The 25,919-nt window shown below is 39.4% G+C and overlaps 1 protein-coding gene and 1 non-coding gene across 2 annotated transcripts; one reads left to right on the forward strand and one right to left on the reverse strand.

Annotated features, from left to right (window-relative positions):
- Positions 1–1,615: 1,615 nt before the first annotated feature.
- Positions 1,616–25,893, reverse strand: LOC139205571 (collagen alpha-2(IX) chain). The gene is made up of 28 exons (XM_070835829.1): positions 25,792–25,893; positions 25,596–25,663; positions 24,564–24,845; positions 21,854–21,938; positions 21,215–21,280; positions 20,926–21,107; positions 19,562–19,705; positions 18,771–18,824; positions 18,609–18,662; positions 17,849–17,902; positions 17,594–17,647; positions 16,987–17,040; positions 16,510–16,563; positions 16,111–16,164; positions 15,904–15,957; positions 14,911–14,955; positions 11,982–12,035; positions 11,824–11,877; positions 10,936–10,989; positions 7,472–7,543; positions 6,960–6,995; positions 6,004–6,048; positions 5,854–5,886; positions 5,007–5,153; positions 4,430–4,606; positions 3,691–3,781; positions 2,890–2,967; positions 1,616–2,362 (listed from the first exon to the last, which is right to left on the reverse strand). Exons 3-28 carry the CDS (start codon positions 24,582–24,584, stop codon positions 2,157–2,159), a joined length of 2,022 nt encoding a protein of 673 aa, XP_070691930.1. The 5' UTR covers positions 24,585–24,845; positions 25,596–25,663; positions 25,792–25,893; the 3' UTR covers positions 1,616–2,156.
- On the forward strand, positions 21,342–21,413 carry trnap-cgg (transfer RNA proline (anticodon CGG)). The gene has a single exon. It is a non-coding gene; the product is annotated as a tRNA-Pro (tRNA).
- Positions 25,894–25,919: the final 26 nt, after the last annotated feature.

A 25,919-nucleotide genomic window follows, 5' to 3' on the forward strand; every position in this document is an offset into this window, starting at 1 on the left:
GTGTTATAATCAAACTGACTGAACAGTGTTGTGACAGCTGACACTGTAATGGCTTTTATATTATACAGGCCATAAAACATATAAGCTATTTCCTTCTGCTAAAACTCTACATGCACTTTAACAACACTGTCTTTTCTACTGTCCACTACCTGTTTTACCTTTGTGTTTCTTGCTATCACTTACACAGACAAACATTATCTTGAATTAATTAATTTGACATTGATTGTATCCAAGTGTCGGCCTCAGGTCAAGTCGAGTCCGATTTATAGATTTCATTTAGCTCTCAGCAGCTCGTGCTGCCGTTATTAAACCTGCCACTTTGATTCACAGATACAGCCGGTAATTTAAAAGACTTTAAGCTCAAATGATGCTCTTTCCTGCTTTCATGACTGTCTGGGAAACGATGGAAACACTAACATCGGGCATCGAGAGCCGCGTCACCTTCACTGACAGCGTCGTTTGGGCATTAAAGACATTGGTGTCAGCAGCGACGGGACATAATAACAGTGATAGTAAAGCAACCCGAGTCGCTCTTCTCGAGGAAGTGAGCCTTAAGAACAACTCAGATCCAGCGTTCACGGGACGATGGACATGCTTTTGTTTGTTGTTTACACTTTCTGTAATGTGACTTTGCCTGAATGTAAAATGTGAAACCAGCACTCTGCCAAATTTTTTTATGCCCTAGATAATAACTTTAGACTGTTGTTTTACTGTCGGCATCATTAGCGTATACGATCATGTGCCATTTCATACAGTAGGGACTAAAGTTTATGTGCTGCTCTTCCTGTTGTGTTGCTGAACTCATGGCTTCCATTCAAAAGCAATAAATCATCTCTAATGCAGCTTCGTCTCTGTGTAATTCATTAAAATGACGTGATTCTGGTTTCTAGTTTGGTGATTTTGACTGTAAAAAAGACAATTATTCAAGTGTTTGTCATATTAAATCACCTTTTGTGCTATGAAACTTGTTCTTTTGCACAATTTATCATTTTCTGGTACTATGGAGAAGTTTAAAGTTTGCAAAAAAAGTTAAAATTAATCATATTTAAACATTTAGTGAATATTTCATACTCCTGCAGCTCAGATTCACATTGCAGCTTCTTGTTTTGATCCTTAACTCATCCTCAGTTTGGATTTTTATTGTGTAAAATCAGCCAAGCCATGCAGACAAAATCCTACTTAAAGGGTAATTTAGGTATTTTTTTGTTTTGTTTTTAAACCTGCACTCTGGTTTTACACATTCAGATGACTGGAAGGAAGAAAAAGTTTTGGAACTGGTCCAGTGGCAAATATTAAAAAAGGAATAAACTAACCGATCGAGGTTCTTTGAGGTGAAATTGCCGTTTTTGACGGAGGCTTTGACGAGAGCACAGATCAATAGAGACAGAAAAGGGCCCTCTGGTCTAAATTCAGCGAACACTTATTATTATATTTAAACATCTATAGTTATATTTTCAACAGTATTGATAAGTCTGACTGATAAGGTAACCTACAAACAGTCAACACTGCTGTAGTGTGATCACCTGATAAAGATTCAGAAGTTATTTCTACGAACGCCTTTTCTGGGAAATTACCTTTTAAGATGAAAAAACGCGGTGACTGACAAACTGAAGACTCAGAGTAAAAAATATCAGTTTATCTGAAACATATTTCAGAGCACAGTACATGTATTTGAGATACTTTACAACATATTTACATGCAGCACTTTTTATTTATTTTTTTAATCATATTTAATGGTGACTTGAACAAAAACTAAACCGACGGGAGGATCATCATTTACTGTTTTGTCAAATTACAACACATCAGATGTTTCTGCTCTAAATTGTAAGTGTTTGGATCCTTATTAAGTATAAAACCTCTAAAGGTTCCTTGTCCGGCTCAGATATTAAAGTCTTTTCCGGTTTCACGCAACCTGCCCACCAGTGGAGCGCCCCACGGTTCTACACTCGGTCCACTGACATTTTCAACAACAGGCGATGAAAGATTGAATCATTCCCAACTTTTAAACAAACTACTGTCATAAATATAACATGTTTTGTCCCATTTGAACTCAGTTCTAACAACGTCTGCTGAGATTCAATGAGATGAGCCTGGCAGTGGCCACCAGGTGGATCTCAGACCATCTATGATCTCACAGCGCTCCTCGTCGCTCACGTTCAGATTTTTGAGCTGCCAGGTCTTTTCACCAGACCTTGCTCCTTGCGCATCACCGGCGCATGAATGCTGCAGTCCCGCGCTTCACAAAATCCCGGCACGCCCGCGATCCCGAGCATGCCGGTCTGACCGACTGGACCGGGGAAGCCGCGGGGACCTTGGGGCCCCTCCATGCCGTTTTTGGGTTCTGCCGGGTGACCTGGCAAACCTGCAGGGGAGGAAATTATGAAATGTAGAAGCCTGTCGTACAAAGTGTTGGAAAAAAACAACCCAGAAAGATAAGAACCACCTTATTTCTAATTTTACATGTTCATTTTATAGTCTAATTAGAAAAGTTATGTAATTATTATGTTTTGTTTAATATTTCCATTTCTGAAAGTCCAATATGTGATTCTGGACAATTTACTGACGATAAAGTGATTAATTATCGTCATAAAATTTTACTTTGAAGGGAAAATCATGATAAAAAATGAAATTTGACTTCCTCTTTCTACTGTAAATCACTAATACTGCAGGATTTTTATTTTTAGGAGTTTTATGTCATAATTATTATTACTTTACTTGCATATTATTCTCAGAGAACACACACAAACACAAACAGTAACCATAAAGTGGGATTAAATAAATATTTCAAAGTCCCTCCTGTTCAGATTTTTAAAGAACCAGCAGAACTTAAATCATAATTGATGCAGCCGCAGCTATAAGATGAACATATTGACATGAACAGTGTCGCACCTCTGAGGCCTTGTGGTCCGTCAGGTCCCGACAGGCCTTTACCTGGATCACCTGCACGGCCTTTAGGTCCCTTTTGACCTGTTGGGAAAAACACAAAGAGCTTCTGGGAAAAGCACGAAACACTTTTAGCTTATAACACGGCCAGTTATTACCCTTTCGGTTGTATATTTTTAAGCCAAGGGGAGGTTTGAACTTTTTAAAACTTTTCCAAAACCCAGAAAAGTCCCCCTTTTTTTTTTTTGCTGTAGTACGAGCCAATCACCAGATGCCTGATGGGAAGAACGCTGCTGCACCTACTCAGTGAGAAACCAGGCAAATAATCCTGACTGGACTGAACAGGCCGTCAGTGTTCAGTTCAGATTATAGATCCATCCATAATTTGTGCCCATAAATGAGAAATAATCCTCAATTTGCTGATTTATGTGTTTTTATCCCTTTGAATTATTTGATTTGTTTGCTTGTGGGAATAGTTTTGGCCCTGAAATGAGCGACTAGCTCCTCTCCGGTCTGTTGTTCAGCTGCATTTTACGAGTTCCACCATCTGTCGCGGAGACAAACGAAATGAAGGCTGTTAATTCAAAGGATTGAAAACGAAACAAAAAACCCTGATTTAAGAGAATTCAAGAGAGTTAATTGTTTGTTTTAGGAGACAAACTTTATACTTCTGTAATTTGAGCACATGAATGACGCACACTGTCCACCTTGGGTTATAATTTCACAAGATAATAACAATATAATCTGATCTATAATCCACATGGAGGTTCACTGGTATTTATGAAAAGTGTAATAATCTGATCTCACCTCTGTCACCCTCTGGCCCCTCCTGCCCCTCCAGACCTCGGTCACCCTGAACACCTCGGGTTCCTTTTGCTCCGGCTTTTCCTGCTTTACCCTGATGGGTGGAGACAGAAACGCCAGATTAATCCCTAATTCGGGCCGAGCAGGGAATCACAGAGCAGTTTATGTGACAGGATTCTGCGCCGTGTGGTTCTGCTGCTCAATGAAAACAAACCTGTGAACCTGAAGAGGAAACCAGCACATAAAGATGTTTTTTAAAGCAGTTATTGGTTATTATCATGTGTATCATGGGCTCAGAAAGCTACAGATCTGAGATTAAAGTAAATTAAAGTGCAGAATTTTACTGTATAATGTATTTTTACACCTTCCGAATGACACTGATATATTTTGCATGTGTACAATCCTGTATTACAAAATGAGAATAAAGCTGAACCTTGAACCGACATGTTTGCTACCAGTAAAACGTAATAAACAGCAGTAAATGTATGTTTTTTTTTCTTAAATTCTTCTTAGCTTTTCTCCTCAGTTTCTATTTTTTAAAGCAGACAGATCTTTTTTTTGCTTTAAACTCTGCTAGAGTCATAGTAAGAGCATCTCTGTGTTACAGATCTGGATTAAAAGCTGAGGATGATGACCTTTATTGCCTAATGCTGACTATTACTGCCACCTTTGCCCCGGAGGTCTGGAGAAATGAACTAAAAACCCTCCACCGTCACAGCTGTGAGGTCGTAGTGGGACCTACTGCTTTGCCCGGTGAGCCTGCTGGTCCCTGGGATCCCGGGGGCCCGATGAGCGTGCGGTTGTTGATGGGGCAGCCCTGGGAGCACTTGGCCCGGATGGAGGCGGCGTACTGGGAGATCTGGGCCGTGACCACACTTTTGCAGAGCTGCAGGACCTGCTCGTCGGTCAGACCGGGACCCTGCAGGACACAGACCGCTCAGATTATCCTCACTTTGGAAAAATCCGATGAGTCTGCTTGGTCTGAAACTGTAAATACTACCGGAGAAATGTCTGAAGTCCTTCCACCAAAGAACAGAAAAGAAAATGTGCTTTTAATGAATAACTGCATTTATAGTGTTTGTGAACGCTTCACGGATAAAAAGAAATAAGATTATAAATACTTTGACTTTTTTTTTTTTAAATTAATACAGACAAGAGGCGTCAGATTAAGCAGGACATCAAAGTCAAGGACACGTTCGTTTCTTTCTGGTGAAAGTTGAGGAACCAAAACCTTTTAATAAAAAAAGCAAAGTGAACGCACCGATGACGAGCTGAGAAAACAGACGATGGGCTGAACACAGAACCAGACTGTTGCTTACTGTGGAACCTTGAACTCCTTTGGGTCCCGCTCGCCCTTTAACGCCCAGGTCACCGATTGGACCGCGCTCTCCTCTGGTACCCGGGATGCCGGGCGGTCCCACGGGGCCGGGGCCGCCATTACGACCGACCGCACCTTTCGGTCCGCGCTGTCAGTGACAAGAAATAATTTTATGAAGAAGAGTTCAACCAGATTTTACTGTGATTTAGATTGATTAGTTTTGAAACCGGTTGAATGTGCAAAACTTCTGAAACTTGTTTTTCTTAGAATCCTTCAAGAATAAAAAATGTGATCAATTAAAAGTATGCAGATATTTTGCAGATACTTTGTTTTGAGGCTGTTTCTTTCCTGATTTGGGCCCCTAAGAATCATCGGAGTGACTCTGAAAGCTGCAGCACATGATGATATTTTAGACGACAGCGTTCTTCGTGGCAACATTTTGTGTTTGCTCTTTCGCAGTGCACAAAGGCAGCTCCAGTAAGAACCGTTTCCTTCAGTTTGCGTTGGAAGAACTTGCATCCTGACCCGAAACCCATCTCACACGTTGACCCAACATCAGTGATGGAGCTCACTACTGCCCCTGAAAGTGTTCCTAGATGAGTGGAGGCTGTTACGCCTGTGGGTTTGTAATTCTTCTTTCAAGCAGGTGAAATACAACAAAACTAAACCTTAAACATAATAACTAAATTTGTCTTCTTAAGGTGCAGAGTTTCACCTTTAATCCACACCTTTCAACACTTCACATCTTTAAACTACAAAGATTACAGATTATTTTGTCAAACCGGGCGATAAATGGAGTTTCTACATGACGCCAGGGTGAATAAATGAAATAAATGAGTAATAACCACCTGTCCTTTGTCTCCACCGTCACCCTTGAGGGCCTGAAAGATGATAAGAAGGAATGAGAAACCAGTCAGACGGTGAATCTCAGTAGGTTTGAAATGAGGAAGTGAAACGGGGAGCGGTTTCATCATCAGACTGCAAACAGGTAAAATTACCTTTTGTCCTTTGGCACCTTTAATTCCCTTCTTCCCCGCTGCACCCTGCAGGGAAATAACCCGATGACATCATGCCATTAAACAGGAAGTTGTAATTAATGTCAGGAGATTCACATAAACAACAGCTGGGTCACGTGTTATAGTAAACAACTAGCCTGTAAAACAGGAAAGTTGAGGGAAAGAAGATGTAAACAGAAACAGAGGGAAGTGTTGCGGCTCTTTTGTCTCATCAGACATTAATCATCTTCCCTTTTGGATATTCTGAACGTTGAGCTGTTGGTCCTCGCCCTGCCTTTAGCAGAAACGCAGAGCAAAAGAAAAGAAAAGCAGGTTTGTATGTAGAGCTGGTTTGTTTCTGTTTTGATAGAAGTGAGACGACTGAGGACAGAGAAAATCATTTATAAGCTAATGAACTTCTTTTTTTTTTAGGGATCTTCCAGTAATCTCAAGGACTGATTACTTCAGAGAAATAAAGATCAGTGCAGTGAGAGAAAATATTGAATCATTATTAACATCAGGGACAAAGAAGACGGCTGTTTCTCAGAAGTTTAATCACAGAAGTATGAGAAAATCCTATTAAGTTTTTGAATTTAGAATTAGAAATGTCTTTTTAAAGAATTAAAAGTTTAAACAGTTTCAGTCTCAGCTTCTAATCTTTAACATGAACATGATTCAGTCGCTGTGTGGCGGCTCGTCGTGCTGCACAGGAAGCGATGTGGCGTACGTTTAAGGTTTGTTTGGAGGAAACACAAGAAATAGATTTAGAATAAAGAGCGGCACCCACAGAAAGTTAGTAAAAAAAGAAAATGGAGTGGAGTACAAAGAACAATATTGGCCCCTGAACTTAAATACACAGCAAAGCAACAAGAGCTGAGCGTCTCACCGCTCATCGTTTCAGCTTTAAAACTTATTCTGCTCGACTTTTCTTGCACTCTGACGTGTGATCAAACTCTCACCTTCTCGCCATCAGGTCCCGTCTCGCCTTTGGCCCCCTGGAAGAACAACAAACACAACCAATCAATAACTAAACACACGACAGCCTAATGGTAGATCTGGAAATGTGAGGCAAACAGATTAGAAATTTAAAGACTCGGAAAAAAGTCAGAACTGCAGCGAGACGTCAAAACTAAGAAAAGTTTCTCTACATTAAGTTAAGTGAAATATTTATTTATTATTTATTAATTATTTTATTTTACGCTGCATTTTCTAATTCACACTACTTAATTTGAGATAAGATGAGATAAAATAGACTTTATTTATCCCACACTGGAGAAATTTACTTATTACAGGAACAGAAGAGACAGAAAAAGGTGCAGGAGTAAAGTGTCAGTAAAAGAATTAGTGCAAAAACAAGGGATATAACAAAATACAAAAATAAATGTGAAGAAAAATGTTTCTATATTCATATACATGAATTGCAGTATGTATATTTGTATTGCGGTCTGTAGTGCAGTGACTGTGTACCCACAGTCTGACCCTGCAGGCCCTTCGATCCTGGTTTTCCTGGTACTCCAGCATCTCCTCGCTCTCCTCCAGCTCCCTGTTAAACAAACAGACACAAAAATACTCAATACACAATAAATATCTTCTGTTACACGATATTTTTAAGGCAGGAGAGATAAAGTTAACGTAGAAACAACAGCTTTGTTTCTAGCTTGATGACAGTCTGGACTTTTTCTAGCTGGTTTTGGTTTGTCAGCACTAAACTAGAGACACCGTAACTTACTGTACTGAAAGTTTTCACTTGAGAGATGACGTCCTGGAACGATGACTATAACTCAGTTAAGTAAACCTGAGTCACAAATCACTATGTAAATTCAGTGTACGAACCTTTGAGAGCGGCAGGTTCGAGTTTGGCCCCTAAAATAGTTGAGAGAAATGAGAAAATCGCACTTTTGACGTTTGAAATTAAAATAAACGTCTTTCTTCTCTCCCCTTCAGCGCTCATCTCTCTGGAGTACCGCAAGTTTCCATATTAGGCCCCATATAATTTTTTCATAAATATGTTTCGAACAGCTAAATGAGAATAAAACAATGAACCCCACTGAATATTCCCAGGCTTCCCCATGGGGATCAATAAAGGATTATTATTAATTTTTTTTACTTCATTGTTTTTATTTGCCTTCATCATTTTTTCCTGCTCTGTCTTTTACTAAGAACAGTAAAACGTGGTGTAATAATTCAGTGTTATTATATATATATTTTTTTGTTTTGACTCGTTATTGTTATATTCTTATAGTTGTTTTCCAAAGTTATTGATTCTTGTGCTTTTGATTTGACTTAGGAAACAATAGGGAGGCTTGTTTATAGATGTTTCCTCTTTAACTCATCAACTCTTCGGCGGATGTGCCGGATGTGGCGGCTGGAGACAGTGGAGCTCTCTCCCTATACTCTCTTTGTTGTAATCTGAACTGACAGTCTGGTCTTTGTTTTTGATTTGTTTTTTTCTTTCGAAGGACATTCCCCTTCTTGTTCCTCTTCTTAATGTCACTGAGGTTTTGTCTCTCACGTTAATGATGTCAAAACAACACGCTGACAACCTGAGAACTGAACTCTGGGGAAATTCTCAAGATATTTGATAGGACTTAATTATGTGATGTGATTCCCTGAGGTTATTTTATTTCACATTTTATTTCCACTGCTGGGTTTCCTCTCGTCAGGATTTTGGTTGCTGATGTGTGATTAGCTGATCTGTGCCATTTTTATCATTTATTTATTAATTTTGGTCCATTTTAATTCTTGATATATCCTTTATTTTCCTCCTAATTCTCTACTTTCCATTCTTATATATTTATTTAAATATATTTCAATAATTTTTTTTTTATATTTGTGGTTTTACTCACCTCAGTGCATCTCCTCTCTTTTAGTATTTTATTATCTTATGCTCTGATTTTTCTATACACTTTTATTTTGCTTCTATTTATCTACTGTTTGTCTACATTTACTGCAATCAGTGCATGTTTGCACAATATTGTTTTATTGTGTGAAGTACTTCATGTTACATTTCCTCTGTATAAAAAGCGCATGACAAAATAAGTCTGATTAATAGATTGGTTGATAATGAATGAAACAGAAAATGAGTCACAGCTTTCATTTGCATTTTGTGAGTAAAATCAGACCGCTGAGGGGATTAACTTTCACATTTCACTTTCAGAAATGTCTTTTTTTACTTTTCTATCTTCTGTTTTATTCACTTATTTGTGTATTTCATCAATAAATTTGACCATTCAGTCTTTGAGTCTCAGATAATATCAACTAAACGCTGCCTGATATTCATCTCATTTATTTGAATGGCCAGGAGGTTTTATGATTAATAGTTATTAACAACAATTTGACAATTTGAGTCAGTTTGTACAGTTTGTATAGAAACTGAAATGAAAGGAAATGAAGGGGGACACGGACGGCACCTGGGCACAGGTGAGAAATGACGACTCAACATGACAACAGGACAAACTCTAGTTACCAGATATATTTTATAATCCAGATCTGTAACCAAATCACGCATCCTGCCGTGTTACTGGCCTCCGGACAGGCACAGACCAGATTTATAGTAGTTTTACATTAACATTTTATTCTTACTTTTTATGTTATTTTTACTTTTAATTTTCAGTTCAGTTTAGTTTCAGTTAGATTTTATTTGTTTCAGTTCAGACTTTTAGTAGAATATTTAGTTGTAGTTCAGTTTTTTTAGTTTCAGTATCAGTTTTAGTTTTCTTATGATAAGATGGTCAGGTATTACTAATAATAATAATAATAATGATAAATGTGCTGTTTTTATTTTTCAGTGACACTTAAACTGACTCTGAACTCCATAAACCACCTCAATGTGTTTATAAACTAATACTGATATTAAAGAGATAAAAAAACAATGTCAAAACTTTTGCTTATCAGAGTTTAAATAAGTCTTTCTGTCACCACGAGGCTCTTGGATGAAACAATAAATCTATGTTTCTCTCTTTCTCTGTTCTTCCTGAATTTATAGGAAACTCCTTCTTCTTCTCAAGAGAAGGACGACGGATCTTCACACTTCATTTATTGTGCTGGTTTTCACTTCCCTTTGTTTTCAGGTCAGGAAGAAGCATTGACGTACTCCAAATGTCAGGAGTTTGCTGAATTTGCAGACTTGCAACTTAAAAGGGAACACCAGAAATTTTGTGAAACACACACACACACATTGCATAAAGTTTTGGACTTGACCGAGACAGATTAGAAGGGTATGATGAAATATATATCTGGACTTTTTGTGTGTCAAACTCCAGAAATGTCTGAACTGAATGTATTCCCCAGGCCAGGCTTATCTTCAAAGCCAAGTTAAAGCCACTAAGGACACGACTGGCCGGGTATTATTCCTCATGAGAAGGACTTTTACATCTAAAACCTGCGGACTGCCCCTTTAATGAGTCTAGTGTGTCAGAGAGCATTCATACCTGACATTCTGGGCTTATGCAAAGCCGGGACTATAATATGTTTGATGCTCCTCATATTGTTTCCGTTTAAAAGGAGAATGAAAAGCACATTTTGCTTGTTTTATTTTTTAATCAATCGTCTTGTGACCCCTCAGATTTATCGTATTGTTTGATCACGTATCACATCTGCGAAGGGGGGCTGATACAGACCTGAGCCAGACTCCGAGTTCACCAGATTTTGTTCAGAGGATTATTGGAAAGACACAAAGGGACGACGACAGTGATACTGAAGTCTGGCTGATAATTATTCGAGCTTTTATCCAGAATAACTCACACAAGGAAGCTGAAAGAGACGTCAAGGGGTGTTATTGTGATCAATCCTGTTGAATCTCCTCCTTGTTACAGTTTATAGGACCTCTAACTCTCCATCTTTCTCTTTGACTCTTACAAAAGGACACTTCGACTGGCTCAGGAACCAAAGACCTGTGACAGTAGAGTTAGAAGACGGTTTTATTAATCCACTCACCACAGCGCCCACTCTGCCTCGACGTCCTCTCACACCACGATCCCCTTTACTGCCCTGCAGAGGCACAACAGGCCGGTCGGTTCGTCTCACAGCAAACATTTTGACTTTATTTACCAAAAACATTAACGATGGAGCCGCCACACACAATACCAGCACCCTGACACTAAATGGAATTCAGCCATTGTTGTGATTTATTCATCAAATTACTTTTTACTTCTGTTTTACTGTGATTTTATTGTGTTTAATAGTCAAACTGAAACGATTGTGCAGGATTGGTGGCATGCTTTAACTCACATCAGAACAGAAAACACTGAGCGCCAGCGTTTCCGCAGACGTGTGGGATGCTGTAGTTCCCAGCCTCATGATTCATTTTGTCATATATTGTATATACAAAGAGAGGACAAGGCCTTTTCTCTTCTTAACACAATAGTGGATGAGTCCCGTGAAATTCTCCTTGCTGAATCATCAGTGCAATGAGTGAGGACCACCCAATCAGAGAGCTTCATATGCTTCTTGTCTTTGTGTTGGGGCTATCATTAAAATATGTCATATTCAAATTGAAATAGGGGTAAAAAAAAATACTTAATGAAGCTGCGGCTGTGCAGACTTTGCTAGATGGCACATAAAACTTAACTACATATAACTTTTTTTACATATTTAGGGATTGAAATGACTAGTTAGTACAAAAAGTGTTGGCTCAGAGTGTTATTCTAAGTGTGTGACAGCATCATGGAAAGGATCCCTACAGAGAGAGACCTGGAAGATCCTTTTGGTTTAACCACAAACAGCACACACACCAGACTACATTCACTAAAACAGGGATTTTACTTGGCAGAACACAGGAGCTGCTCCTGTCTTCATATCTGTCTATGTCGTTATGTTCGTTACCTTGGTGCCAATCAGTCCAGGCTCTCCCATCAAACCGGGGACTCCGATAGGACCCTGACGAGACAAACAGCAGAAACTGAGACGTTCGTAGCAACAGGAGACGTAAAGACGACGGGAATTCTGTGTGGACTTCTTTGACTTAATCTAAATGAACTCACATCTTCTCCGGGGTCACCGTCACTGCCCGGCAGGCCGCCAAGTCCCTGAGTGCCCTGAGAGACAGAAAAGGAAACACTGTCTTTAAGGATGGCCTGAATCAAAACTCAGTTACGTCACAGAGTCATCCTGTGTTTTGGTTTTGTGCAAATACATCAGCGAGAAAGCATCGAGGTTCATCTTTTATTCACTAATCAGACCAAAGCACCTTCATTCGACTTGACTTTCTTCATTGTCAAAGTGTTTTGGTTTGTCTCAAAACAACGGGCGGGTGCTCGTATGAACATTACAACAGGTTCTGCTCTCTGTGATCACTCATCCTGCTAATACTGGATCCCTCAGTAATATGAAAGCAAGAGGAGGGTGTGTGTCTGATCTGTTGATTTTAGAGCTAAGCAGGTGGCCTGTGCATGATTAATGATACAAAACATGTAAACATCTTTTTTGTTTACAATGCTTTATTTATCTTTGAACAACATACACTTCACTGTGGCTGCAGTTCTGGTTTCATTTAGCAGAGAAAACAGGCAAAATGGGAAATCTCAGAAACTGTAAACATCCAGCTTGTGCGTGACTGGTGCTGTCCAGACAGCGTGATTAATATGTGACTAAGGATAGTGATCATAGTTTTGGTACTGATTCACTTCCGCTTTCTGTTTTACTCTGATTACATCTCAGGAAAGAAAAAGTGCAAGTACAAAAACCCTTTACAGCAATTTTGGTATTTTCTTACTTAAAGTGAAAGTTTTTGGGGGCACTTCTGTGAGATAAGACATGAGAGTCATTCAAACCTGCTAGAAAACTCATTTCAAAATGTCAGAAAAAACCCAACAGCGTCCAGGGATGAGAGAAAAAAAGTCCAGTCTTCCCCATGGAGGAGTTTAGTCTGTGTTTGGAGACCAGATGTGTCACCAGATGAGTCAGATTAAATGTAGGAACCAGCTGGTTGGTATTTTCTCACTTAGTTGTCTTATAAATAAGTGATCTTATCATAAACTGTCAAAACAAATTCCTTGTTCCTTCATCATGAGGACAAAATATTTTTTAAAAAAGAGCTTCTGTAAATGATTCAGTCAGAAACATGTTTCAAGGAATAAATCAGGATTTAGGGATTTTGGATGATTCGCTTTCTTTCAGTGAGTGACTTGACCAAAAGCTATTTAAGGTAGTACGCTGCAGATGGATGAACTGTTGTTTTTTTTAACACGTCTGCTCATGAAGGAAGGTGTTAATTAATGAGCTTTAGAGGTGCTGACGCAGGGCCAGGCTAACCGTTTCCCTCCGCTTCCAGTCTTTATGCTAAGCTAGGCTAACCGACTCCAGGAAGGAGAAAGAAAGCAGATATTTTGAAGTATGTTGAACTTTTCTGTCGTCTTACAAGCACAAGAAATCCACCACTTACTAACATCCAGACTTTCCCAGCAGCATGTGAACACACGTGCTTTGAAATACAAGTTATTTCAAGACCCATGTCTGTACTGTCAGCTCAACACACGAGTTCAGTCTGAGTCACAGACACACACACACACCGTCTGGCCTGCAGACTGTCACACGTCACGTTAATATAACACTGCACACTTTCTAGCAGCTAAGGGAGATTTTTGAAGGTTTGTAGTAATAATGTGCCACTTTTTTGGTTTGAATTTGACTATTTCTATACAAACCCGAACACCACCTGGAGGCTACGATGTTTATTCAACAGTGTTTTCTAAGTTTTCTAGCCTGTGAGCCCTTTAAGCAAACCTATCGAACCTAAAGAAACATCTCTGGTTACAAGCAGTAATGCAGGTGTGTTCTTGGACCTCATTTCCCAGAGATTGAAGCTCTGTGTCTGTTTTTTTGAGCTCAAGAAAAGTTTCGTGGTTCATACAGGACAGCGACACTACAAGCATACGATGATCTTATAGACCATGATGCATTGCTGTGGGTTAAACTACCCAAACAGTAAAATGTAACATCCACATTAAAGCAGTAGGAATATTAATCAAGAAACATCAGATATAAAAGGAAACATTAAACTGCAACATCAGTGAGTAACATGTTAATTAATAAGTAGTTAAGTACTTTAAGTAGGTTTTTGAATGCAGTATTTTTACTTGTAGTGGAGTATTTTCACAGTGTGGTATTTATTGGTACTTTCCATGGACAACTGTGCAAATAATCCACATGTTTCCATCCCACCCTGTTGTTGTTTCTTTATAATTCATTGTATTACTGTGCATTACTGTGTTTTTTGTGTTTATAAGTTTTTTCTGTATATTTCATGTTTCTTTAACTGTTCGCTTAATGTCTGTCCTTTGAGCTGCAATAACAACAAACTTTCCCCACTGTGGGATCAATAAAGTTCATCTTTATCTTTCACTGATGTAAAGGATGTGAACACTTCCTGTGAAGCGTCACAGGTTGGATATCTGTGTGCACATTTATCCACTCCTCTTGTATTCTAGTAACTTTTGGAGGTCAAATTATACAATAAAATACAAGAAAGAGAGACGTTTTTCTTATGTCCTGTCCTGTTTATCATCTCATGATGCCTGGTTGGAAAATACATTAATAGTGGAGCTAAAATTGTACAATTTGTTCTGAGGGTGATGCAGAGGAAAGGCCATAAAGTGTCCAAGATGGACAGAGCTGATCCTCTGGGGAGCGTGAATGTGCACATTAGGATTAGCTGGTAGTGAAATGACTCGATCTTTGCTGCCTCCAGTGAAGTTTCAGATTTCCCTCACTGCGATTAACTGTTAAAGAATGAGGGTCGTCATTCGGAAACTAAAACCCTGCACTGAAAAAGAGACTGATGAGCTCATCATCATCCCCCAGCGTCCTCCCGCTCTCACACACAGTCACACAGTGCAGGTATGTCACTCACACCAACCCTCAGTGTCGGTGACGCTCAATGATAAACAATAACGTTGAAACGTGTGGTTGTACCTTTGGTCCACCGGGTCCCGCGCCTCCCGGCTGTCCAGGATAACCCTGAGCGGGACAAAGAGGGAAATACTGTTAATGCTCGTATTAATGACTGGAACATTTAATCCAGGAGTCACTTAAATCTGCCTGAGTAAAACTAGTTATTAAAGGCTGATTTCACAGTTTTAGAGTCGTCAGTGTGAGTGATGTCATCTTTTGCTACGTAGTTGGAAACGAAACTCAACGACACTTGACGGTCACATGATCACTACTACTACTCACTTCTCCTGCTGTCAAAATGGAAACAGAATGGGAAGTTTGTATTTGCTCTGAATGCATCATACACGTGGTGACACATTTTGAGTCCAGATTTCTGCAACCGCAGAGATATAATATAATATTTATAATATAATATTTTCTGATCAAACTATTGTGACTAAAATATACATTTAACTTGAGCAAACACAAATCTATTCTGTGCTCAGAATAGTCTTAACTATTTTGCCACGGATCGATAGTCCTGCTAACAAACTGGAAACCAATCAGACCTATTCCAATTCTCTGACTGGCTGAAAGATGCTGAGAGAGCAAATGAAAAAACGTGAGTGAGAGTTATTGCTGTGCACTTATGTGGATTTACATCAAACAAATGAACTATTCTTTGATTTACAATAATGTCACTGGTGCAGAGAATAACTTCTGCTCATGCAAAAACATCTTTTCTGTCTTAAAATAATCTGCATATAATATCACAACAATATAACATTAGATGCCAAAAGATTTCTTACTGCAAATTGATCTAAAAGGGATCACCTGTGTGTGTGTGTGTGTGTGTGTGTGTGTGTGCAGTCTTTTAGACAGTAATAACAGACATAATAGATTAATTCAATTAAATTAATAGATGTTTTATGGCTCTGCATAGGAAAGTCTTATGGCGGCCGATCCCGAGCAGGAACCCAAACCAAAGATGAGATTCAGACTGAAGCTCAGAGGGTGACTGAGGACGCTTCTTACGGTGTATCCTCTCTCGCCGACGTCACCTGGAAACCCGGGAGCGCCGGTCTGCCCCTGTGAGGAGAGGAGAGGACAGGACGGGACGGTTAAAGAGACGACGAGGCGGCTGTGAACTCTATCAACCTCTGCTGGCCAGCAGATAGAAGTGCACACACAAAGATCTACTTAGAGCCGGGGAGATCCTTTCAGTGCGTTTTGTTTCCGTACCTTCTGTCCGTCTCGTCCCTGAGTACCCTGTTTGCCCTCGTCGCCACCAGAGCCCTGAACAGAAAACACAACCGGACACAAGGGAGGGTTCAAAACAAATGATAAGGAGGGAAAAAAAAACTGGAAAGCGACATAAAATTAAGCGTGAACTGAAAACACAAGCTGTTTTATCAATATATTCTTCAAAAGTCTTTCTATTGGATGAAAAATCAAACCCCACTGACAGACAAGAGATGAAATTAGATTTTTAAAGTGTACACTAACATATTAGGTCATTAAATCTGATTGTTTTTGCTGATTTGCATTTACTTTATATTACAAATGCAAACAAACAATGGTTTTATATGGAGAACATGTGATGATAATGCGTGCGATAATGTGTTTAACATGCTACTTCACCTTGATACCTTTACCTCCCCTTGTTCCTGGGGGCCCACGGTCACCACGATTTCCCTGAAAAGAAGCAAATAATTGACGATAAAGAAAAACAATAAACTCTGTGTGAAGCTGACTTCACAGCTTAAAGTGAAACAGAGCTGGAAAATGGAACTGATGTCATGTCGCTGTTGCTGCTGGTAAACCCCCAAATTCACCGCCATCTGCTCCACCTGTCCACCTGGAGCCACAGTGACGGATGCTCGGTGGCAGGTGGAGGAGCCAAAACTCTGGGTGATTTCCAGCCATGGAAACAGTCAAACAGTAACAGGATACTTCCCAGCAATCAGGAGCCTCTCTCACGTTACTTTATGTGTCTTAAATCCTGTGAACCTTGCAGCACCAGTATTGTGTTTAAAAGCTTCACGTGTGGTTTTCCAGTGCAGTTTACAAAAAGTTGTGTGTTTCCACCACGGGGAGGTGGACGTTGTATTTCCTTACAGTCTCTCCGCGACCTCCGACTCCCCCGCGGGGTCCCTCCATGCCGATGTCACCCTGTCGAGAGGAAGAGATGTCAGCTGGTAAACTGGTCGAGGGATGAAAGAGGAATAACAACAAGGTAACATAAAAGCTTTCCTCCAGCAAAAGACCCAACGAGAGCAAAACCTCACACCACAACTACAATATTAAGTTTTGCATTAGTATCTTTGCACATATTCTTTTTTTACTGAGGACATTTGCACATTCCTTCGTCAATACTTTGCACAAAACAGATTTTACATCATTTCTATTGCATTATTTGGTGCAGTTTATATTTTTGACTTTTACTGTACTTGTTTTTTTTTTCCTCTGACTGTGTTTATTGTGACCGTTATGCATCGAAATAGTGAAAACTTGTGTTTGAAAACCTGTTTCTGGCCGTGATAATCATATAATAAAGGACAAAGATATTTTTTACAGTCTGCCAGCAATAGTTTTTTCACTTTGTTTTTCAGTTGTTTATAAAATAAAGCTAAAAGATTAACATGTATAAACATGTTAACCATATTACCAAAAATGACTACTGAGTAGTTATAATAATCCTGTGTGTGTGCGTATGTCTGTTTACCTTCAGACCCAGCTCTCCGCCCTCGCCTGGGTCTCCTGGAAGTCCAGTTTCTCCCTGTTTACGACAAAATTAATAAATTAATTTGTTAAATAATAATAATATATAATAATAATATAATTAACTAATTTACTTAGAACATCTTTAACTATTGTCTTGTTTTCATGTCCCATTTTAATCAAATTGCAAAACTTTGAGGTTTGTGTGACTCTCTACAGTGTCGTTTTCTGATCACTGTGGGACTGGTTTCGAACTCACCATGGCTCCAGAGAAACCAGAACCTCCCTCATCTCCTTCAGGTCCAGGGTCGCCCTGATGAGCGAGAGGTCAAAGGTCAAAAACTGTCTTGTCTGTACATATTTTCACGTGTCCTCCTGTTTATATCACTGTCCACTAGTTTGTTTTTATTGTTTGTATTGTGCTGAACGCTCTATTTTTGTTACCCACTGCTATAAATTTCCCCATCGTGGGACTAATAAAGGAATATCTTATCTTATCTTATCTTATAACCATAAATAAACAAACAGGAGCCAAACATATGAATCACTTATTTTTTAGAACTACATTGTTGTTCACACTCAGTTCAACAATCAAAAACTCTTTTAGTTTCTTCAGTTTAGATTTAATCTTGATATTGACATTCTTAAGTTACAGCTATTTGATATTATTCCAAGTATTTAATACAAATCTGTATAAAAAGACAAAATGCATGAACCACACATGTATTTTCATTTCACATTATGGTTTAAATGTTTTTAAATCTTATTGTTTAACCTCAGACCTCAGTACAAAGAGAGTTTATCTGTCTGTGTCTTTACTTTTACTTTCGTTTCCTTGTTTGGCTCTAACGTCCCTCTTAAGTGTCTCTACAGTTTCAGTTTCACCTTCCACTTTTATTTCTACTTCCAATTTGTGCTTCCTATAACACTGTTGTCACTACAGTGTCAGGGCAGGTAAGTCACCAATACAAGCCACCATATGTGGTAGTGTTGATGTTGCTGTAACATGGTTTACTCACCACTGGTCCGGCGTCTCCTCCTCTTCCCCGAACCCCTTTGGTTCCTTTATAACCCTGAAAAAGCAAAATGACAGAGAAAACACCCAGTGAGCTCTGCAGCAGCTGTAACTTGATTCCTCTGTTGTTGAGGTTTTCTCATCATTAATAATCAAGCAGTCTCACCTCCCTGCCTTGAGGGCCTGGCTCACCGGTTTTACCCTGCAGACCTCTGGAGCCCTGATGGGAAGATAAAAAGAATTGATGACAGATAGAATGGAAATCAAGACAAATATACGACCCTGCTGACTCCAAGCAGGGCAGGAAATTTAACAGCATTAAACAAACAAGCCTTACAAATCATCTTAATGAATCAGCTAAATAAAATCTCCAAACCTGGGGCTATTTTAGCTCTGTGTGTTCATTGTCTGAATAGAGATGCGACTCTGTTCAACAGAGGTGTAAAATGTGTAAAGTGTTTGGATTGATCCAGTAGATCGCCATGCAATGCAATGTAATCCTTTGGGGCAACAGACTTTTAGATCCCTGCAGAGATAAACAGCTGCAAACAGCACACCAGACTCCATTGACAAAAACAGTAATTTTACCTCATAGAACATTAGTTTGTTTGTATTAATAAAGGAAAGGATCTCGATCAGGCTCTAGATCATTTGACTGACACCAACCCCCTATTTGTTTTTGTAATAAGAAATAGTCTTAAGTTTATTTACAGTTCAATTCACTTTCTATGTACTAAATCTAGTTTAGATTATTATTAGTGATATTTTAACATGAAAGCTGCAATTAGATAATTTCAAGGTAAATGTAAAAGAACATTCAGGCATGATATGAAGCCTTTCAAAGTTTGGATGTTTGATTTAGAGAATAAAAGCGCCTCCAGCTGGCCAATGATGCTTTCGGTGCCAGAGTGCGTCAGAGCGTGCAGAGAGTAAAGTGATGATGAAATAAGTCGCCACCTTTGGTCCCGCAAAGCCGGCGAACCCGGGCTCTCCGGGTTCACAGTCGCACTCCGTCGGCCCCTCCTGACCGAGACCAGCGTCACCGCCGGACTCCTCCGAGGAGTCGGTGTCTGGTCCTGCTGGAGGATACTCGTACGGGACCTGAAACACATCAACCGACCGGAGCTGAAAAAAGTATTTTTGACATAAAAATAACAAAGAAAAAGGAATAATGTGATTTTTATAACTGACTCGTCTTTAATCGTGCTGATCTTGTTACTTTGATACTGTTACTGCTCTTTAAATGTAGTTCATAAAAATAAAGTTTTAATGAGTTTCTTCTGTCGTCTAATCATATTCAGGGAAATTTGATTCCTTAAATTCAGGAAAATAAGAGACCCTTATGTAACATATATCAAGAGGTGTTAAACAGATAATAGCAGGATTTTTAGTGACAGTGGAAAGACGACAACAGGAAAATACAACAAAAGGTGTGTTTCATTCCTCGTGATCAAATTTTACATTTGTTACCCATTAAGATCATTTTTGCCACAATGACGTTTATTTTGCAGCATAAATTCATCCTCAAACCTGCCTCATCGCGCCTGTTAAAAGTACTGAGAGTTTGAACAAGAGATAAGAAAGAACGTTATTTATTTTAAGGGATATTGTTGTTAAGTGGAAAATAAGAAATATTAATTGAAAAGGTACAAGAATCAAAATATCAATAAAGAGACATCCAAAATATACACAATGCCAAAAATGTAACTGTAAGTACTATGACTCTGTATGCATAATCATGCTTCTATATGCATCTTGGTGAGTTTTATATGCAGTAGATATGTGTGAGCACATGTATGTCTGTGATATTGTCCAGTTATTGTCAGAATAAGATAAGGAAATTATTTTGCCAGAATACAAAAACAAATATTAGAGCAATATACACAATTACAGAAAGGTTAGTAATTAAATGAAAATCAAAATAATAAGTCTAAAGTGTCGGTTATTATTGTATATATATATATACACATTATATTATATATTGTATCTAAAACTAGAAACGTATTTGTGTACAACAATATCATGTGCACACACTTTATTTCTACTAAATGATAAGAGATAACAGCTCTTTCTCTTTTTTTGTGTTAAGACTTCAATAAACTTTTTGGACATTTGCCATCATCATAAACTCAAAGATGTTAAAATTCTTCACATTGAGGCTTCACAGTGATTGACAGATAGAAAGTTAATTATTATCATCCCCATGAGGATATTAAAACCAGTAAATTGTTGACCTTGGAAACAGCAGCTGAAAGCTCCAGAACAGCCACTAAAAGGATCTTGTGGTTTTCTCCGGGGGCTTCAGCCCTCTGCGGTCATACCTGCATGGTCTCTTTGTCCTCCTTGGCGTAGTGGGACTCGGCGGTGGTGGCGTAGGGGAAGGCGTCCTCTGTGATCATGGTGACCTGGGTGGGGGCGGGGCCGTAGGGGTCGTAGGGGTCGTAGTCCTCCTCCTCGGGCCTCTGGTCCTCGCCGTAGCTGAGAGTCGGCTCGGGTGGGTACTCTGATGGCACAGAGCGGACGACGGGACACATTAGTCTGCGTTTTCAGTTTGGAGACCTGTTACTGTTACTCAGGTAAGAAGAAGCAGAGGGGGGTCACTGTGCTCACCTGGTTGAGGAGAGGCCACGTTCCCATAGTGGTCGACCATGGAGCCTTCATAGGTGTGTTCCTCACCTGGACCGACACATCAAACACAGAATGTCACGCCTCATTGTGCGACTCCCCTCATGTGAGCGGCTCGTTGGTCTAGGGGTATGATTCTCGCTTCGGGTGCGAGAGGTCCCGGGTTCAAATCCCGGACGAGCCCTCACCTTAAGGACAATATTACATCTGGAACTGTGATCTAATCTAACCTGCAGCTTTGGAGAAATAATGCAACACATAATAATGGTGTGTCTTGATCAGTCATTCCTCTCCTGAAATGAATAAAACAAATAACAAAATCCCACATCTTCAAACATAATTTCCAAAAAGAGAAACATACATTAGGCCCAAAACCTTCATTATAGATCCTTTATCATGTTGAAATCTAAAACATTCCCAAAAACCAAAAAAAAAGAAGAAAAGTTGAGGATTGTGATGGATACCGGGCATTATTGTTCATATTTCCTAGATTATTTATTTCCTATAAACACTAAAACAGAAAAATAAAACAGAAACACTGATTTTGAATAAACAGTCACTTCATACGCTGTTAATGATAAATAAATCTGCTGTTCCACCACAGCAGGGTGCGGCAGCTCCGACCTGAGTGGTATCCAGAGTATTCGTCCTGGCAGACGGAGGAGACGACACACAGCACGAACACAAGCAGCCCAGAGAGGAGAGACGCCTGCAGGGGAACAAAAACACACAGCAGCACTCAGTGAACACCATCCACCAGCTGGTATGATGTGTGTTAGACCACATGAGTCTGACCCTCCAGAAACAGGGCTACTGGGTTTGAGAGACTTTTCCACGACCTCTAAATGTAACATCTGAGATTCTTTAGCATTTCTGTCGACTACTCGTCTTTGTAATCATTATTTTACACTTGTTTACCGTCTGTGTTTCAATCGATAATTAATTCAGTGGCTAGAAGACAGCCGATTAGAAATGGGTGCGAACCAAATCCAATCAGGACACGCATGAAACCCAAAGAAGAAAATCACTTATGTCACAAAAAGTATTGGTTTGTTGAAAAATCTGAAGCAGAAAATCTCTGATTCTCTGCGTCCTGCTCCAATAATTGATTAAATGATTAAATAATCATTTCCTGTGAGCACAGCTTACTAAAGTGAGACCTGAAGATGGTAACAAACAAATATTGACACATGTACTGGAACAAGAACTGATTACTGGGGAGGAACCAAAGAATCTCAGACCTTCATCAAGGAAAAGGAAAGCAAAACTGTCCTGTTTTACATCAGAAACCAGCTTTGACATTTCATGTTGGGTTATTTACTAAAATTACTTAATTAAAATTTGTCTTACAATTGGCGTTTTTGCTTTATTCTGACATTTCAAAGTAAAAGCTAGAACCTGAGCTAAGAATACAAATAATAAACAAAAAAAAAGCTACTCCCCTTTCTTCTGTTTGGATGTTTAATCTGTTGTCTATCAAACCGCTTTGGTTACTAGTAGCTTTATATTTCATTATAATTGATAAATCCTCAATTCCACAAAACATTAATTGATTAAGATCAATTTATTAGAATGAAAAACCGAGACAAATGGCATATTTTCACCTTTTAGAATCTGAGACAATCAAATGTTTTGTTTGAAAAGAGGACAAACATTTTAGTTAATCATAAAACTAGTTGCAAATTGACTTTTCCATTAATCGACTGATCGCTGCAGGTCCTCACACTTTAGCTACAGAAAGCTTTCACTATCTCTGGTGTACCTCCACTGATCAGAGGGGCAACAGTGCCGGAGCTTTGAGCTGCTCAGATGAGGCTCTGCTGGTGTTCAGGTGAGAATCACACAGACTCAGAGGAGTCTTTGTCAAGACGAAAAAAACACCCAGTTCTTCTCAGACTCTTCTGACATTCCTGAAGCTTCAGCGTGAGCCTGAACTCCAACAGTTAAACTCTCAACTCTCGCTTCACTTAAATGATCCTTCACGTTAAAAGTGGAGAAGCAGAGGATGGAAACGTTTTTCTTATTGTCAAACACACACCATAAAAAGACCAGAGCTGACACTTCTTTCTCTCTCTTGTTTCTTTTTAGAAGAACTTTAAGGGGCTTTCTGATTTAAAGTGAAAATGCTTGAAATGTTCTCACTATCCTGCAGCTGAACATAAACATTTTTGCCACATTTCTTCGTCAAGTTAGAAGTAGTATCCTAAAAAAAACTGTACAGTGTGATACATTAACACCCACTGCAGCTTAGTTTGGGCATTAATCCAGATTTTGCAGTAGGTGGAGCACGTTGTGTCCAGGCTGAAGCAGTGATGCTGATCTGCAGGACCTCTGGGGCAGTGAGGTGAGACTCTTTCACATCTAACATGTCCTCATGGTAATGTAAGATTCCTACCAGTGTTTACACTGAGTGCCATTTGATTCTTTTAGGGTTTAATGTTAAAGTATTTTCAGCAGGATTATATGTTTCCTACCTAAATATCAAATTTAAAAAATGCCTCAGGTGAGTCCACTTGGTCTGGACACATTCTGCACATTTCACGGTGAATAAATCCTTTTTTTTCCCACACAAATCAATACAAGTTTCCTGTCAGAGCAGGACCCTCATTACAATGCATCTTTCAAGAGAAGTGTTTCATGTTTTATTTATATAAAAATCTGCTTTTTCATCTCCAGTGCCCTCTGTTGTACTGAAGAAAGCATGAGGGTGTACGCAGGTAGCAGAAGGTTATTTGTATAGAACACTTTGTAAAACGATTTCAAGACCAAATATTAAGACATTTAACACATAACATTGGAGGGTTTTTAGCAAGATTCTCTCTGCTGCTCACTGTGACAGTTATATAAAATTTGGTTTATATAAAACAGGCCTTTTCCGGACAAGTCAAGAGGGTTTGGGAAGTGTGAAGAACATTATTAAGAATTAGTTTAATGAGTCCATAACACTCCACTGCTACACCGGCTACACCTGCAGACATTTTAATGAGGAAATTAAGATTCAAATTTTGGCCAATGACGATAAACCATTTACTTTCAGTACCTGCCAAGTGCCAAATCAAAAGCAGACCTACTGTTTGTTCCATTTAAAGCTAAAACTGAACCATTTTTAATCTACAAGGTGTCACTGCCCCAAAGCTGTAACCTCCGTCCAGTTTCTCCAAACATTAACAGTCCACAACTGATAACTTTTTCTCCATTTCCTGGAAATTACAGAAAATAGTTTCTACTTGATCCAAATCAACTAGAATTCCTCCCCTGGTTTTTTAATCAGGGGGCCAAAACGGGAGTCAAAGCTGCAGGGCCGCTGGCCAAACCCAGATCAGAGCCCTCTTACCTTGTCGCTGGAGGCTCCCATGGTGCTGCAGAGTCCCTTCAGACGAGACCAGATCCTGCACAGGACGCTTTCAGGATACAGATGAGGACAGAAAAATGACCTGATTTAGCTTTCCCTGAGCAGCTCTCCTCACAGCATGATTACCCCGATGGTTCCCCCTGTCCTCTCTCTGTCTCCTCTCCAGGATCCCTCAGGTTCCCAGGCACTGACGGGATCCTCTCCGTCCTTTTCTTTTTTTTTTTAGCTCTTCTTGTCTCTGCGTCTCAACAGGGTGAGAAATACCTGAGCCACAATCCAACACCAGCAGAGAAACATCAAGACAGAGAGAAAGAGACATGTTTACAACAGAAAAACTACTAGAAATGTCTGAAACGATTTTAATCCGTTTGTTATCATTTGCATTGCAATTAATTTAAACTCATGGATGTGCCAAGTTGTTTACCTTCAGAGCGGCAGTTCATAACAGACAAATGCTTTATCCCAGAGTTCCTTGGCCCACAACCCAAAGTTCGACCCAGTTTCATTAAACAGATCCCACCACCACCAAACACAGCCTTCATTACAAAACGCAACATGACAATTCATCATAAGAGGGTGCAAATATTTTCTTTTTTCTTCATCTGCAGCTCATAACGGATTCAACAGGTCAGCTTCTGCTGCTCGGCCCAATTTTTACACTCGACACATTTCATCTTTTTTTTTTTAATGAAAAATCCACAACACATTTGGAAATAGACTGATTCAACTAATTGGAAAAAACAGAAAGCATTAATTAATCGTGATTGGTCGGTAATTTTCAAAGCAAAAATTAGAACATCTGATGGTTCAGGCTCCTCAAATGTGACAAATTGTCTTAATGTTACTTTAAAACAGGACATTTGGGCGGTTTGGACAAAACAAGACATTCAATGATGTCATGTAGATTCATAAATTAATAAATTAAGTTAATAGCTGCAGCCCTGATATGTAAGCTTGTGTTTATTCTAACACACCTGTAAAGTGAAATGCTGTAAAATGGAGAATAGTTCAAACCTTCAGTCTCCAACAAGACCACCTCACTGCATCAACAGCGATCATCCAATGATCTGCAGCTCTTTTTTCTAAAATAGATTTCAGAATGAAGCAAAATTTCAAATTAAAAGCCTTTCCAGGGTTTCCCAGTGACTGCAGAAATCTTGTGAAAACACGTGAAGACACAAAGCACAATTACAGCAGAACCAGCAGTGACCTTTGACCCCGTGATAAAAGTGTGCCAGCTATGACACTCCTGTCCCACATTCCTTGTGGTCGGCAGCTGAAGACCACTCGCAGCCAATCAGGCAGCGGCGGGCGGGGTCAGTTCAGGACTGGCAGACA

The sequence above is a fragment of the Pempheris klunzingeri genome, chromosome 8, assembly GCF_042242105.1.
Source record: "Pempheris klunzingeri isolate RE-2024b chromosome 8, fPemKlu1.hap1, whole genome shotgun sequence".
In the NCBI taxonomy this organism is placed as follows: Eukaryota; Metazoa; Chordata; class Actinopteri; order Acropomatiformes; family Pempheridae; genus Pempheris; species Pempheris klunzingeri.

Coding starts and splice junctions, on each gene's coding strand:
- LOC139205571 (XM_070835829.1), bottom strand. CDS start 24,584: ATGGGAGCCTCCAGCGACAAG. Junction 18,825..19,561: donor CCGGCTTTGCGGGACCAAAG/GTGGCGACTTAT, acceptor TCTTCCCATCAG/GGCTCCAGAGGTCTGCAGGG. Junction 17,041..17,593: donor GCGGAGAGCTGGGTCTGAAG/GTAAACAGACAT, acceptor TCCTCTCGACAG/GGTGACATCGGCATGGAGGG.